Source organism: Salvelinus namaycush, chromosome 9 (genome assembly GCF_016432855.1).
Source record: "Salvelinus namaycush isolate Seneca chromosome 9, SaNama_1.0, whole genome shotgun sequence".
Taxonomy (NCBI): Eukaryota; Metazoa; Chordata; class Actinopteri; order Salmoniformes; family Salmonidae; genus Salvelinus; species Salvelinus namaycush.
The window spans coordinates 30,906,897-30,922,706 of record NC_052315.1 but is presented as its reverse complement, the minus strand read 5'-3'; the positions used below and the strand labels follow the sequence as shown (position 1 = coordinate 30,922,706).

General features: G+C 41.7%; 1 protein-coding gene across 1 annotated transcript in view; it reads left to right on the top strand.

Annotated features, from left to right (window-relative positions):
* LOC120053231 (ras-specific guanine nucleotide-releasing factor 1-like) overlaps nt 1–14,942 on the top strand; it is a 31,471-nt gene extending 16,529 nt beyond the window's left edge. Inside the window, exons 11-27 of the mRNA XM_039000378.1 lie at nt 2,709–2,772; nt 3,035–3,168; nt 3,298–3,380; nt 3,508–3,756; nt 4,854–5,224; nt 5,484–5,606; nt 12,147–12,323; nt 12,501–12,607; nt 12,716–12,828; nt 12,981–13,041; nt 13,249–13,352; nt 13,508–13,592; nt 13,726–13,923; nt 14,174–14,253; nt 14,382–14,499; nt 14,597–14,665; nt 14,850–14,942. Coding sequence (XP_038856306.1) covers nt 2,709–2,772; nt 3,035–3,168; nt 3,298–3,380; nt 3,508–3,756; nt 4,854–5,224; nt 5,484–5,606; nt 12,147–12,323; nt 12,501–12,607; nt 12,716–12,828; nt 12,981–13,041; nt 13,249–13,352; nt 13,508–13,592; nt 13,726–13,923; nt 14,174–14,253; nt 14,382–14,499; nt 14,597–14,665; nt 14,850–14,942 — 2,229 coding nt within the window. The remainder of the gene's footprint in view (nt 1–2,708; nt 2,773–3,034; nt 3,169–3,297; nt 3,381–3,507; nt 3,757–4,853; nt 5,225–5,483; nt 5,607–12,146; nt 12,324–12,500; nt 12,608–12,715; nt 12,829–12,980; nt 13,042–13,248; nt 13,353–13,507; nt 13,593–13,725; nt 13,924–14,173; nt 14,254–14,381; nt 14,500–14,596; nt 14,666–14,849) is intronic.
* The last annotated feature ends 868 nt before the right edge of the window (nt 14,943–15,810 follow it).

The window sequence follows — 15,810 nt, the reverse complement described above, 5'->3', positions numbered from 1 at the left end:
ATGAGAACATAGCCCACAAGACAAATCATTACAAACAGTAGCCAGATAGAACAGTTACACAATTTAGAAATAGAGATAAAATTAATCCCTTACCTTAGATGATATTCATATGGTTGCACTCAGCAGACATTCATTTACTCAATAAATGTTCCTCTTGTTCGATAAAGTCTCTTTATACCCAAAAACGTCAGTTTTGTTCGCGCTTTTTTTTCAGTAATCCACAGGCTCAAACGCAGTCAAAATAGGAAGACAAATAAATCCTAATTGTATCCGTAAAGTTCATAGAAACATGTCAAACGATGTTTGAATTCAAACCTCAGGTTGTTTTTAGCCTAAATAATCGATACTATTTCAACCGGACAATAACATTGTCAATATAAAATGTAAACAAGAAGCGCACTCTCTCGGTTGTGCGCAAGAAAAAGCTCAGTGAAACTTTAGGGTCCACTCATTCAGACTGCTCTTACTTCCTCATTTTTCAGAATACAAGACTGAAACACTTTCTAAAGACTGTTAACATCTAGTGGAAGGCATAGAAACTGCAAGTTGAGTCCTAAGTCAAGGGATACTGTAATGGCATTGAATAGAAAACTACAAACCAAAACAAAAACTTCCTGAATGGATTTTTCTCAGGTTTTCACCTGCCAAATAATTTCTGTTAAACTCACAGACACTATTTTAACAGTTTTGGAAACTTTAGAGTGTTTTCTGTCCAAATCTACCATGCATATCATATCTTCTGGGCCCGAGAAACAGGCCGTTTAATTTGGGCATGCTTTTCATCTAAAATTCCGAATGCTGCCCCCTACCCTAGAGAAGTTAAATAGTACCTACAAAACACCAGTCTCAACGTCAACAGTGAAGAGGTGACTCCGGGATGCTGGGCTTCTAGGCAGAGTATCTTTTCTTTTTATTGACCAGTCTAAGATATGGCTTTTTCTTTGCAACTCTGCCTAGAAGGCCAGCATCCCGGAGTCGCCTCTTCACTGTTGTCGTTGAGACTGGGGTTTTGTGAGTACAATTTAATGAAGCTGCCAGTTGAGGACTTGTGAGGTGTCTGTTTCTCAAACTAGACACTCTAATGTACTCTTCTTCTTGCTCAGTTGTGCACTGGGGCCTGCCACTCCTCTTTCTATTCTGGTTAGAGTCATTTTGCGCTGTTCTGTGAAGGGAGTAGTACACAGCATTGTATGAGATCTTCAGTTTCTTGGCAATGTCTCACATGGAATAGCCTTCATTTCTCAGAACACCAATAGACTGATGAGTTTCAGAAGAAAGTTATTTGTTTCTGGCCATTTTGAACCCACAAATGCTGATGCTCCAGATGCTCAACTAGTCTAAAGAAGGCCAGTTTTATTGCTTCTTTAATCAGAACAACAGTTTTCAGCTGTGCTAACATAATTGCAAAAGGGTTTTCTTATGATCAATTAGCCTTTTAAAATGGTAAACTTGGATTAGATAACTCAACGTGACATTGGAACACAGGAGTGATGGTTGCTGATAATGGGCCTCTGTACGCCTATGTAGATATTCCATTAAACAATCAGCCGTTTCCAGCTACAATAGTCATTTACAACATTAACAATGTCTACACTGTATTTCTGATCAATTTGATGTTATTTTAATGGACAAAAAATTTGATATTCTTTCAAAAGCAAGGACATTTCTAAGTGACCCCAAACTTTTGTACACTAGTGTACATTTTTCTATACTCATCCAATCTGTTACGTGGACTTATTGCACCCATTACTGAAATGGTTGTCCAGTTAAGTTGGTTCATATCTTAGTCTTCCCAACCTTGCAGTCATTCATTCAAAATGTTAGATATACCCACTCTGGCTGGATTCCAATAGGAATTGCACATCACTTTGCAAGCCATCATAATGTGACTTTCAGGCCTGAAAACCTTGAGTTTCAGGCCACTGTATTAGGTTAAAACTAGGCCCTTAAAAGAAGGCCTTATTAATTAATAAATCCTTTTACTGCACTGGGCTAAATCAGGGTCACACAGAGTGTTTCTTGGTAGTCTTAAACAAATCTACTTTGTAACAAAAGTATACACTTCACACACATGTTTATGGGTAAAAAAAAACTAAAAAAAACCTGTACCATGTCAGATATAGAGTTAAAATGTGTACATTGTAAGTTTTCATCCCAAAATTATACTTTATATACATCACAGAAGACTGAAATAAAAATAAAAAACGTTTGACATAGAAACACCGGATTTCCAGCTGGTTTTTGTAAATGTTTATTAATTATGAAATGATGACAAGTATTAATACAATTCCACCCATGAGGCCACAAGAGGGCGATTTTAAAATATATATATTTTACCTTTATTTAACTAGGCAAGTCAGTTAAGAACAAATTCTTATTTTCAATGACAGCCTAGGAACAGTGGATTAAATGCCTTGTTCAGGGGCAGAATGACAGATTTTTACCTTGTCAGCTCAGGGATTTGATCTTGCAAGCTTTCGGTTACTAGTCCAACACTCTAACCACTAGGCTACCCTGCCGCACCAGTTTTGGTCAGTTGGTCATTTGACTGTATCTGATTTCATCTGTTTATTGACCTGTAGTCCTACACGTGTTGAAAGTTGTTGAGCTACATAATAATGTCAGTGATATTGTTATTGATTATTCAGTAGTGGAGGGGATTTATGGAATGTGGTTGTGAGTGTGCTAATGCATATTGTTGTTCTCAGAATGGCGTGGTCTCTCTTATTGACTGCACTCTTCTGGAAGACCCCGAGGGGACAGATGATGAGTGTAAGCACCACAATGTTTCATTCCTACCTCACTGAAATATGGAGCATGTATACGGTGCTGTATAATGTATGATTCCTGTATGCACAGTGTAAGATATGGTACAAGATGTAGTGGCACAATTTGATGAGCTATACTATAGACTCCCTGCAAGTTTCATCTGTTCTTCATCATTTAGAAGTACAATAAACCTCTCATTTATGCCATAGTAATGACCCATTTCTCCTATTCACCTCTGTTTTTGTTTTGCCCAAAGCCAAACCAGACAAGGGTGTACAGGACATGGAGCATCTGGACTTTAAGATCGTGGTGGAGCCTAAAGAAGGCCAGTCGTTTACAGTGATCCTGGTGGCCTCCTCGCGGCAGGAGAAATCTGCCTGGACCAGTGACATCAGCCAGGCACGTTTGTTCTGCTCTGCATGCATTGCATCTGTCTCTCTCCACCAGGGAGACATGGGTGTCTGTCTGCAGAGTGACTGTACTCACACCTTTCCTCTCCCTCATTCCTTCTCTTCTTCTCTCTTACAGTGCATAGACAACATCCGCTGCAATGGGCTTATGATGAACGCATTTGAGGAGAACTCTAAAGTCACCGTGCCACAGATGATCAAGTGAGCCCCATTCACAATCACAGCAAAACAGTCAATGAGATGTTCATGCAACAGGCAGATCTTTGTGATGTCTTTATTTGTGTGTTCTAGTGTTTTCATATGTGTTTGTGTGTTTTTCTGTGAGCAGGTCCGACGCCAGCCTGTACTGTGACGACGTGGACATCCGTTTCAGTAAGATGATGAACTCGTGTAAGGTGTTGCAGATCCGCTATGCCAGCGTGGAGAGACTCCTGGAGAGGCTGACAGACCTGCGCTTCCTCTCCATTGACTTTCTCAACACCTTCCTGCACTCCTACCGCGTGTTCACCAGCGCCAACGTGGTGCTGGACAAACTCATCACCATCTACAAGAAACCCATCAGTGCCATCCCAGCCCGGTAAGGCCATAAAGGAGCTGCTAGTGCTTTAGCCTTGACTTTGACAAACACAGTCAGCAGAATGTCTAGATCTATCTCATGCATGGTGCTTTAGCTGTTTAAAGAAGATACATTGTCAGTGTTTTTGCATTGCAATGTCCCCGACACAGTAAAGAGGGCTGTAGTTAGGGCTGATGACGATAACATCCCCTGACAGGCCCAGCAGCCTCTGGCCTCCTCTGGCTGCCTCTATCTCTTTTAGCCCACCACTGATTCCCTCACAGCTCTACTTCCACAGCCCACAGTATTAGGTATTTTTAACCACGTCCTGTGTCTGTGTGTCTATGTGTGTGTGTGCATTTATGTTTTGATGTGGGTGGGTGGGTGGGTGGGTGGGTGCGTGCGTGTGTGCGTGTGTGTGAGGGAAGGTGAGGTGAGGTGAGGAGAGGTCATGTCTGTGTGTGTCAGTGTGGTGTGTTCTGTGTGAGAAGGCAGTAATTGGGCCCAGACTCTTTTCCTGCTTGCCTAAGAGCGTCTCAGCGGGTCTCTGTCGCTGTCACCTTAGCAACCGGTCTCTCTGCTGCAGGACCCCACCCTCCCCTGGTCTGCAGAGGATCTATAGTATGAAATATTTATGGTCCGTGTTGTTGGCTAGAGCAGAGCAGGTCCCTTCTCCGGCCTAGGATAGTGAGCCCAGCTCCCAGGCTCTTATCAGGGGGAGCCCCCTCCCCATGCCCACACCCTGCAGCATGTTCTCCTGTGGAGCCTGTCATGTCTCTGTGAGCCACCGCCACTCTGATGCTTGTGTCAGCAGCATGGCTGCTCGCTCGCGGTGTCACTTGCTGTGCTATTTATGGGAACTCGTGAGGTCTCGAGGAGGGTGGCAGTGAGTGGGAGAGGTCTTCTGCAACATTGTATCAGATTTTTTACTTTTATTGCAGAAACACCATGTTGCCTTGTATTGTCGCTGTTGACAATGTATTGATTTCTATATTTAACACAGAAAGACATGTATAATTCAGATGTCTTAGATATTTGCAACACACTGAAGTACTGAAGTACATAGCTACAATACATTCTTCTGATTAGAATAAAATGTGTTGTTTTCCCTGATGCAGATCCCTGGAGTTGTTCTTCGCCAGCAGTCAGAACAATAAACTCCTATATGGGGAGCCACCCAAATCCCCCAGGGCCAGCCGTAAGTTCTCTTCCCCCCCTCCTCTGGCCATCACCAAGACATCGTCCCCCAACCGCCGGCGTAAACTCTCACTCAACATCCCTATCATCACTGGGGGAAAGGCTCTGGACTTGGCCGCCCTCAGCTGCTCCTCCAACGGCTATGCAAGCATGTACTCCTCCATGTCCCCCTTCAGCAAGACCACCCTGGACATAAACAAGTTATATGTCACCAGTCCCATCACCAGCAAGATCCCTGCTGAGGGAGAGGGCAAGACGGACAAGGCAGAGGAGACCACTGTGTCTAAACAAGGTAAGCCAGCTAATCTGCACTGTGGAGATGGGGGGATTTATGTCCTTATTGATGCTTCTAAAGAGGAATGTTGGGCTATTTATTTGAATATAGAATGAGGGTTCAGAATTGTAATCATGACATGTGTCTAGAATGTGGTATTTACTGACCTGTTTTGAATCATGACAGATGTCTAGAATGTGGTATTTACTGACCTGTTTTGAATCATGACAGGTGTCTAGAATGTGGTATTTGCTGACCTGTTTTGCGCTTGGTGTAGATATTTCAGTTCCAGAGGAAAGTGACATTGACCAAAGCCAGAGCGATGATGCAGACCCAGAAACGTCTCCTATCAAGTCGCCAACCACCCCTCAAAAAAACGTGAAGTGCAAAAACTCCTCAGGTACACAGTGGTGTTGTTATCACTCATGCCATGATACCAGAGCACCTGAATCACATGCTGGCAAGCCACCTGCATACTCCTCTCAGCCAAAATACCATATTTGTGACCAACCGGCTCAAATCGATATTATGTAGGAAAATTTGAAATTGCGTTTTTTATATTGGATAAAAGTAGAGACTCAGAGTTACAAAATGGTATATCATACACTACAGTTGAGGAATAATGGAAAAGTTATTTTGCTTTGAAAGTTGGTAAACTTGTAAGCTTACTTTTGAGAAAATGGCCTTTTAATGTTTTGGTACTACTATTGGAGAGCCCTCTTTGTCTACACCCATTCAGCATCGTCCACACCCTCTTAAACTTTAGCCCCACCCATCTCTTTAAGGGTTGATCCGAATGTACTAACAGCAGTCAAGCACCCAAGCTAACTACTTCCAGACATCTAAGTGGGAGAGAACAGCTCACTGAACATTACTCGCCCAAGTAGACCTGGTTAGGCTGTTATGTTTTCCAGAGCATTGGTGACTGCAACTGTCTTGTCAGATTGTCCGTTCATAAATTCAGAGCGCATACCGGACGCTTTGGCCGATCCGAACGTTCTGTCTGACCTCACAACGGCAGTCAAGCGCCGAGCTAACTGGCTAACATTGGCTAGCTTGTTAGCTACTTCCAGACACATAATTAAAGAACACCCCACTCTGACCATTTTACTCGCCCTAGCAGAGCTGGTTACCCAGCCATCACAGTGATTCAGGGCCAGCTCCGGCTGAAAGTCGGGGCACTCAGCTGTGAGTCAGACTCGGCCGACGTCAAGTGGCCCGAGTCTGAGCCGCCTTCGGCAGTATTACTTATGGCTGGGATGCGAGGATTGAGCTTGGGCTGATTCCGGTGTGAGTTATCTGGCACAAAAATATTACTTGGGGCTCGGGCGGATTCCGGTGATAGTTATCTGGCCCAAATGTATCACTTGGGGCTCGGCCATTGGGGCTACTCTCTTGCAGATGATTACCCAGGCTGCTTTATATCATTAACCTTTCATTATTTATTTTTCATTGTTTCTGTGATCAAAAAAGACAATTAACATTTACATTAAATTCTTTAAGAGTCCTGTGTAGTATTTTAGTATTTTGATACTTTGTGCAAGGCAATTGATAAGCATTAAAAACTTTGTGGATGGAGCCTCCCGAGTGGTGCAGCAGTCTAAGACACTGGATCGCAGTACAAAATGTGTTGCTACAGATGCTGGTTCGAGACCCGTGCCGTCCGGGAGACTCATGAGGGGACGCACAATTGGCCCAGAGTCGTCCGAGTTAGGGGAGGGTTTGGCCGGCCGGGATGTCCTTGTCCCATCGCACTGTAGCGTCTCCTGTGGTGGGCCAGGCGCATGCATGCTAACACTGTCACCAGGTGTATGGTGTTTCCTCCGACTCGAGATGTTTTTTTGTGGATGGGTATAATTTGTATGTAAAAAGTGTATAATAGTATTATTTAAAATGACTAAATCGGGTAATTTTGTATACATTTATAAAAATTTGCATCTAGCTGCTTCTGGTGGGATTCTGGTAAGATTCCGACAAAGTCGGCAGAATTCTGGTAGACGGAAATTAGTGGCTGGGTAGGTTGTTTTCATGTTATCCAGAGCGTTGGTGACTAACTGTGCTGCTGGCAACAATTAAATTACGCTTTTTTGCCAACGTTTACTGACACTGGCCATATTCAACGGGTGTTGAGTGTTCGTAAGTTCATCAGTTATTCTGCGCTCTCTGGCACACTCAGGTGAGAGTGCTGAAATCGGAGTAGATGGCCAGACTGAATTTACGAACTCACCCAAAATGGTTACTTGCATAGTGGAGTATTTTGTTAAGACATGTAGCTAGCTAGCTCTGCAGGTAGCTAACCAACCAGGTTCAATGTTAGCTAGCTAACATTAGGCTATAGCTAGCTAAGCAAATGGCTCTGAGATACAAACAATAAGGTCATACACGTAACGTTAGCGAACCAGCCAGCTAACGTTAGCTAGCTAGGTAAACAATGGACCATAATCACAACTCATGACATTACTACCCTGCATGCATCTGCAGGTAACTTAGCTAATCAACCAGGTTCAATGTTAGCTAGCTAACATTAGGCTATAGCTAGTGAAAGAGATTTGCGTCAGTTCATATCTGGTATCAGGACAAAATGTGATTCTGAGTCACCGAATATATTTTAAGTATTTTAATTAAACTCAAATGATAAATGGTAAATGCAATTTTCGTATATACAGGTTCACTGTATCACCACGCAGGGAACTGGCAGGAAGTACGTAAACAGCTGTTCTTATACCGTGATGACGTAGTGCCAACGCGTCTGTTGGCCTATCACAGTAGAGGCTGAGCGCGGTTTAAACTCTTGCTTCGCCTTTGGTGGCACCCGGACTTGTCCAAGTCCCTTAGTGCTTTCCTTTGTCCACATCTGGTTGCTGGGTAGATTAGCTCCGTCTTGTGTCTCCCCCTTGATTCTTCACTCAAACAATTCCTAATATGGTAATGATCAGTGCCCTAACCACCCTGGTTGGCCTAGAGAGATGCACCCCTCCCATCTCCAGATTGACCACAGCTTTTATGGCCTGTGTTGGTCAGTCATTACACACCTACATCTGTATTGTCTGTGTGTGTGTGTAACAAAACAATATTCATCTTCAAACAATATGCTAGCAGGCTATAGTGCATAACCATAAATCCTAACACTAGTCAAGCAAATAGCTCTGAGATACGAATAATAAAATCATACACGTAATGTTAGCTGGCGAGCCAACCAGCTAATGTTAGCTAGCTAGGTAGACAATTAACCATAATCACAACTCGTGACGTTACTATCCTGCATGAATCTGCAGGTAGCTAAGCAACCAGGTTCAATGTTAGCTAGCTAACATTAGGCTATAGCTAGCCAAGCAAATGGCTTTTTCTGTCAAAACTAGAACATATGTGAAAATGTAGCTAGCTAGACTATCTTACCCGTATACATCATTCAAGGTCTCCTGTCGGTTGCCATAGTTGCCCTTAGTTTGAACAGGTGTTTTCTCAATCTCCTTAGCTATCATACTCAAATTCCACTGATTTCAAAACTCAGTCCTCCAGAAAGTGGAGAGCAACCCTTATGCATTTTTAATTCACGAAACATTAAAAAAAAGCTGCGCTAGATAAGATTACCTAGACATACTGACCATCTCAAATAGACAGAAGCGTGCTATATGGCAGAAAAATCCCAACTCATCTCTAGGCATGTCCAGCCCACTCGTTATCTCAGCCAATCATGCCTAGCGGGAAGGTTGCCAGCTTTTTCTGTGGCTAAACCAATTGAACAATTCTATTCGTATTTACAAATGGCATACACGTTTGTTATTAACTTCTCTGCGCTACGGATCCCTTTAGCGGGATCATTTTCCTAAACAACCGCTGAATTGCAGGGCGCAAAATATTACTAAAAATATTTATAATCATGCAATCACAAGTGAAATATACAAAAACACAGCTTAGCTTGTTGTTAATCCACCTATCGTGTCAGATTTTGAAAATATGCTTTGCAACGAAAGCAATCTAAGCTTTTGTGAGTGTATCAATCAATGCTTGAACAGTTAGCCTTATATTAGCTTGGTTAGCTTGTTCACGAAAGTCAGAAAAGCAATAAAATTAATCGCTTACCTTTGATAATCTTCGGATGTTTGCACTCACGAGACTCCCAGTTACACAATAAATGTTCTTTTTGTTCGATAAATATTACTTTTATAACAAAAAAACGCCATTTGGGTTGCACGTTATATTCAGAAAACCAAAGCCTCGTTCCGTTCGACGAAAATTCCAAAAAGTATCCGTAATGTTCGTAGAAACATGTCAAATGTTTTTTATAATCAATCCTCAGGTTGTTTTTAACAAACATAATCGATAATATTTCAACCGGACCGTAACCTATTCAAAGGAACTAATCAAAGGACACCTGACTACTTTTGAAAAATCTCGCTCATTTTTCAAAATAAAAGCCTGAAACTATGTCTAAAGCCTGGTGACAGCCTGAGGAAGCCATTGGAAAAGGAATCTGGTTGGTACCCCTTTAAATGGAAGAAAGACTGGCCAGGAAACAGGTTTAAAATGTTGAAAAATCACTTCCGGGTTAGATTTCCTCAGGTTTTCGCCTACAGAATCAGTTTTGTTATACTCACAGACAATATTTTGACAGTTTTGGAAACTTGAGTGTTTTCTATCCCAATCTGTACATTATATGCATATTCTACGATCTGGACCTGAGAAATAGTCCGTTTACCTTGGGAACGTTATTTAAAAATTAAAAAAATTAAAAAAATCTGACCCCTAGCGTCAAGAGGTTTTAATGGAAGAAGTTTGGAACCACCAAGACTCTTCCTAGAGCTGGCCGCCCGGCCAAACTGAGCAATCAGGGGAGAAGGGCCTTGGTCAGGGAGGTGACCAAGAACTCGATGGTCACTCTGATAGAGCTCTAGAGTTCTTCTGTGGAGATGGGAGAACTTACCAGAAGGACAACCATTTCTGCAGCACTGCGATTAGCATGAGGTTGTAAGTAACAAGAAAATTTCCCAGGACATAGACATATCTGATATTGGCAGAAAGCTTACATTCTTGTTAAAGAATGATGAAGGCCACTGTGTTCTTGGGGACCTTCAATACTGCAGACATTTTTTGGTACCCCTCCCCAGATCTGTGCCTCGACACAATCCTGTCTCGGAGCTCTACGTACAATTCCTTCGACCTCATGGCTTGGTTTTTGCTCTGACATGCACTGTCAACTGTGGGACCTTATGTAGACAGGTGTGTGCCTTTCCAAATCATGTCCAATCAATTTAATTTACCACAGGTGAACTCCAATCAAGTTGTAGAAACATCTCAAGGATTTGAATTTAATCAATTTTAGAATAAGGATGTAACGTAACAAAATGTGGAAAAAGTCAAGGGGTCTGAATAATTTCCGAAGACACTGTATATATATATATATATATATATATATATATATATATATATATATATATATATTATTATGTTATTTCCTCTACCTCTGTTTTTCTAATAAATAGTCAAAAGGGATATAGAAAAATGCTTCTTTGAGTGTTCTATGCCTATTCAATTGTCAGTGGCATGGTGCATACACTGCAGAAATGCTCAATTCTGTGTGCAGTGATCTCTGCCACACAAGATAAAATTCATGCAGACTAATTCGGTGTAGAGAATATGAACATGCAGGGAAAGCCAACGCTAGGAATGAGTAGGTGTTGGGGATACTTGTGTCATAGCAACTACAGTATGAGCGTGTTTCCCTGCCTGCCGCCCCCGGTAACGAGGTTGTTTTAGTACAAGACAGTCAGTGAAGAAAGCTCTGCTGTCTGTCTTCCTGCTCTCAGGACAGAATGTACACCAGGTCAAAGGTGAATCGAAATCTGCCATAATTTGCATTAACAGTACCGGGGACGGCAGGTAGCCTAGCAGTAACGAGCATTGGGCCAGTAATGGAAAGGTTGCTGGTTTGAATCCCTGAGCCGACTAGGTGAAAAATCTGTTGATGTGCCCTTGAGCAAGGTACTAAAACCGAATTGGTCATGTAAGTCGCTCCACTAAATTGTACTCAGATTTGTTTTATATTACTCTCACCATAAAGCTCAATTGATTTTATTTGTTAATGAATGGTCATTGTAAGTCAGTGTGCAGACAGTGTGCACAGAAACCAGTCCATTCTTCCATTATGCTGATATTGGTGGCTATATTTAGCTACACCCATCTTAAATATCAAAGCCTCATGTATAGTCTATGTTCTACTGGGAGAGAATGTGGTGCTCTTCGATTCTGCTGCCCTCTACTGGAGACAGAATAAATGAAAACCTGTCCTGTTACACAATGAATTACACTGACACAATAGCTAATGCCTTTTTGGGTAAGATCCATTTAGTTGCATATCAAGATTAATGTTGCTTGCTAACCGTTGTCAACTACCTCTTAAATCTCAGCGAAAAGGTTAGAGTTGCAGTACCTACTGAAGTAGTAGTGACCCACTGGACACAGACGTCCGTTTAACGTCTAGTATTGATTTAAATTTGGTTGAATTGTCAACTATTTTGAATTCAATGTGAAGTCAACAAAAAATGTCACCATGTCATTGGATTTAGGTTAAAAGTTAGGTGAAAATAATAAATGCCCTTACGTTGATACATTTCTCCACGTTGATTCACTGTCATCATATAGATTTTTGGGGGTTGAAATTATGTGGAAACAACGTTGATTCAACCCGTTTTTGCCCAGTGGTTAGAGACCAATAAAGAGCATTTCATGCAGCTGACACTATCATGGATCACTTTAGTGGCTGTCCAAGTGCAGTCATAATCTCAACAATTCTATTTTATTGGCTTGGAATGGTCTTTCCATTTTATACCTACAGTACTTTATTGTAAAGGTATCGCATTACATCAATTAAGTACACTAAAATAAATCCCATGGCATTTTACAGCCAGTATAACTGTCTCCATATTGTATCTTCCTGTAGAATTCTCCCTGTTCTCATACAACAATGGCACGGTGATGTCTTCGTGTCGCCCTGAGATGGACAACAACAACCGCAGTGCCCTCTCTGCAGCCTCCGCCTTCGCCATCGCCACGGCAGGAGCCAATGAGGGCACGCCCACCAAGGAGAAGTATCGCCGCATGTCCCTGGCCAGCACAGGTACAGAGCGTGTTAAACATCAGTTCTGTTCACAATGGGACAATTTGAATATACCACATTTTCAAAAGCATGAGAACTTTAATGTCATTTTTGTTCTTCTCAAGATAAAAAAAATCTATATAGTCATTAAAAATGTAGGTGTGATATTTACATGCCGTTTTTGATCCATTTTCCCAGGGTTCCAAACAGACCAGAGGAACGGGGACAAAGAGTTTGTCATCCGAAGGGCTGCAACCAACAGAGTCCTGAATGTTCTGAGGCACTGGGTGTCAAAACACTCTCAGGTAATACTTCCAGATACATAGTTATGATAATTCACTACTTCTAATGTAAAATAGAGTGAAGGTTTCCAATCAGTTAACTTTTTTGTGTGCATTTGTGTTGACCTCCAGGACTTTGAGAGTAACACTGAGCTGAAGCTGAAGGTCATAGCCTTCCTGGAGGAGGTGATGCATGACCCGGAGCTGCTGACCCAGGAGAGGAAAGCAGCCGCCAACATCATCAGGTACCTACCAGCACTACCATCGCCTCAGCTTATAGACACACACTGCTAACATTGAATACATGGGCTATAACTTCTATAGGGCTGATTAACACTGATGTACAGAGTAAAGAGAAACACATTATAAAATACATACCTGTTGTATGGTCTATTAGGACCCTGACACAGGAAGACCCTGGTGATAATCAGATCAGCCTGGAGGAGGTTAAACAGCTGGTGAGTGGGATGACTGCATGTGGATCTGGCAGTAATGTAAAGAAGACACTATGTTTTACACAAGATGGCAATTGAGTCAATAGAGGACAATCTCTCCTTGACATATGTTAAGTATGTGTCTCAGGAATGTTAGAATATAGGGCAGTAGTTGTCATACCTCGCGTCTTGAGAATGGTTATGACTGATGCTCTTTTGTGTGTGTACTAGGCGTCAGTAGGGAAGGCAGAGGCGTTTGAGAGCCATTCTGCCCTGGAGATAGCAGAGCAGCTCACCCTACTAGACCACCTGGTGTTTAAGGTCATCCCATATGAGTGAGTGATACCCAAACACATGTTGTATTCTCAGTTGATGATATGTACAGACATACAATATGGGAGACATACAGTGATTTTGAATAACAACCATGCAGTATTAATGAGAACAAATTAGATGTATTTCTACTTGATCCTCCAATATTGTTTTACAGAGAGTTCTTTGGTCAAGGCTGGATGAAGAATGACAAGACTGAAAGGACACCATATATCATGAAAACAACAAAGCACTTCAATGATGTATGCAGCTAACAACGCCCACCCCCCAACATAATATTACAACTGTACATTTTCACTTTTTTATTACAGTGTATGGCTTTGGTTGTTATGCATTAGGAACATGGCTATTCCTTGTCTGTATTGCCTCTGTTAGATCAGTAATCTGATTGCCACGGAGATCCTGCGCTGTGACGATGTGACCACGCGGGTGGTGGTGATGGAGAAGTGGGTGGCGGTGGCGGACATCTGCCGCTGTCTCCATAACTACAACGCTGTGCTGGAGATCACCTCCTCCCTCAACCGCAGCTCTGTGTTCCGCCTCAAGAAGACCTGGCTCAAAGTGTCCAAGCAGGTAAGGCCACATCTCCTCACTACACACACCCAGCTCACTGATGGCTCGTAGCCTGGTCCTAGTAATATTATTACACATTTTATCATTGCACTGGGTCCTCAATACACTCTTATAAACAGCTTGTTATGACACCTCAGACCCCTATGAATCCTTATAGCTTACTACCGATTACACATCACTTTAACAATGGTGATTATACCATTGTTTTCCAACATAATATTTTGATACAGTATTTTATTTAATCTCTCAGACTAAAACCGTCATTGACAAGCTGCAGAAGTTGGTTTCGTCAGAGGGGAGGTTCAAAAACCTGAGGGAGGCTTTAAAGAAGTGAGTGTTTCTTCTGCTTGTTCTAATAACTACAAAAGCCAATGTGTATCAGAAAAATTATACTGGCCATTCGGGCAGTGGCTCGATCAAAGTATTAGCACATTTTTTACTTCTGTTTTTCATTTTAGCTGTGACCCTCCCTGTGTACCATACCTGGGGATGTACCTCACTGATCTGGCTTTCATTGAGGAGGGGACTCCCAACTACACTGAGGACAAATTAGTCAACTTCTCAAAGATGAGGATGGTAAGCGGTCTCTGCTTTGTGTAATGTTACAGAGATATTCAAATGCGTTCTGTGGCTTTGTATTGTATACATGGCTTATGTTGTTATCTCTCTGCAGATTTCACATATCATCAGAGAAATTAGACAATTCCAGCAAACAGCATACAAGATTGATCATCAGCCAAAGGTAAACTTTTAAAGCTGTTTCGTGGTAACTTCTGTTATATAGTACATATAAAGAGAAACAGAAGAAAATGGCATTGGCCATGAGGGAATTCCAATTTAAAGTCTGAGTGTCGGTATTTGTCACATCGTATAGATTATCGTAGTTGTAGCCAACCTGCTGAAACTGTATATTTGTCCTGGTCTAGGCAGCACGGTATTTGCTGGACAACGGCTCTATTCTGGATGAAGAAAGCCTATATGAAGCCTCTCTCAGAATTGAGCCTAAAGTCAACAACTGAAGAGGATGACAGTTTCCCAAAGTGTAATCTCTGCTCAAAAACTATTATCATACACAGTAGACATAAACAATAGCTGGTGTTAAGTCATGTTTAACATTTTTGCTCTTTATACATGTATTGTTTTTAGATGTTATCTTATGTACACATGTTAATTTAATTGTCACATTGTTGTTGAAATATTAAATTTTTCCTCTGCAACAAGGACCATTTCACTGGGCTTATTAGAGTGATAACTAAAGTCACAATGATCTTGCATAATGGTGTGTCCTTTGTAACCAATGAAATTGATTGACACCTTTTCATACTGTGGACTTTGCACTTCCTGTAAGCACACCTGCTGCCAGGGTCCTACTGTACAGGAAATATTGTTCTCTTTACTCAAATAGATATAATGTGTTTATCTGCAACTGATGTAGCATTGTAAAAATCTAACCAGGTAAAACAACATGGACATTTTTAAACCCAAAATTGATGCGGCTAAACCAATGTGTGTTCCTTTAAATGTTCTATATCAATCCGCCTCCTCCCTGCTTTGATTATTTGCTTCCATTTGAATTTCTATCAACATTTGAGTAATCTTGTCACAGTTGAGATGTGAGAGATGTGAGAGCCACTAGCACCACAGAGCTTTGTCTTGTCGTCATGAGGACTGATTCTTACATAATAAGATATTACACTTGCCTGATACAGGAAACACTTGCTCTTAGTAGAAGTTTCTGACTTGCAGTACAGTACTGAATCTGCTCTGAAATGAATGAAGAACAACTAATATATAAGGGCATATTCACACAACAAGCTTTTATCTAAGAACCAGCAAGGTCTGGTTTCTTTTGAAAACATTGAAGTCAAGTGTGAATACACCCTACCC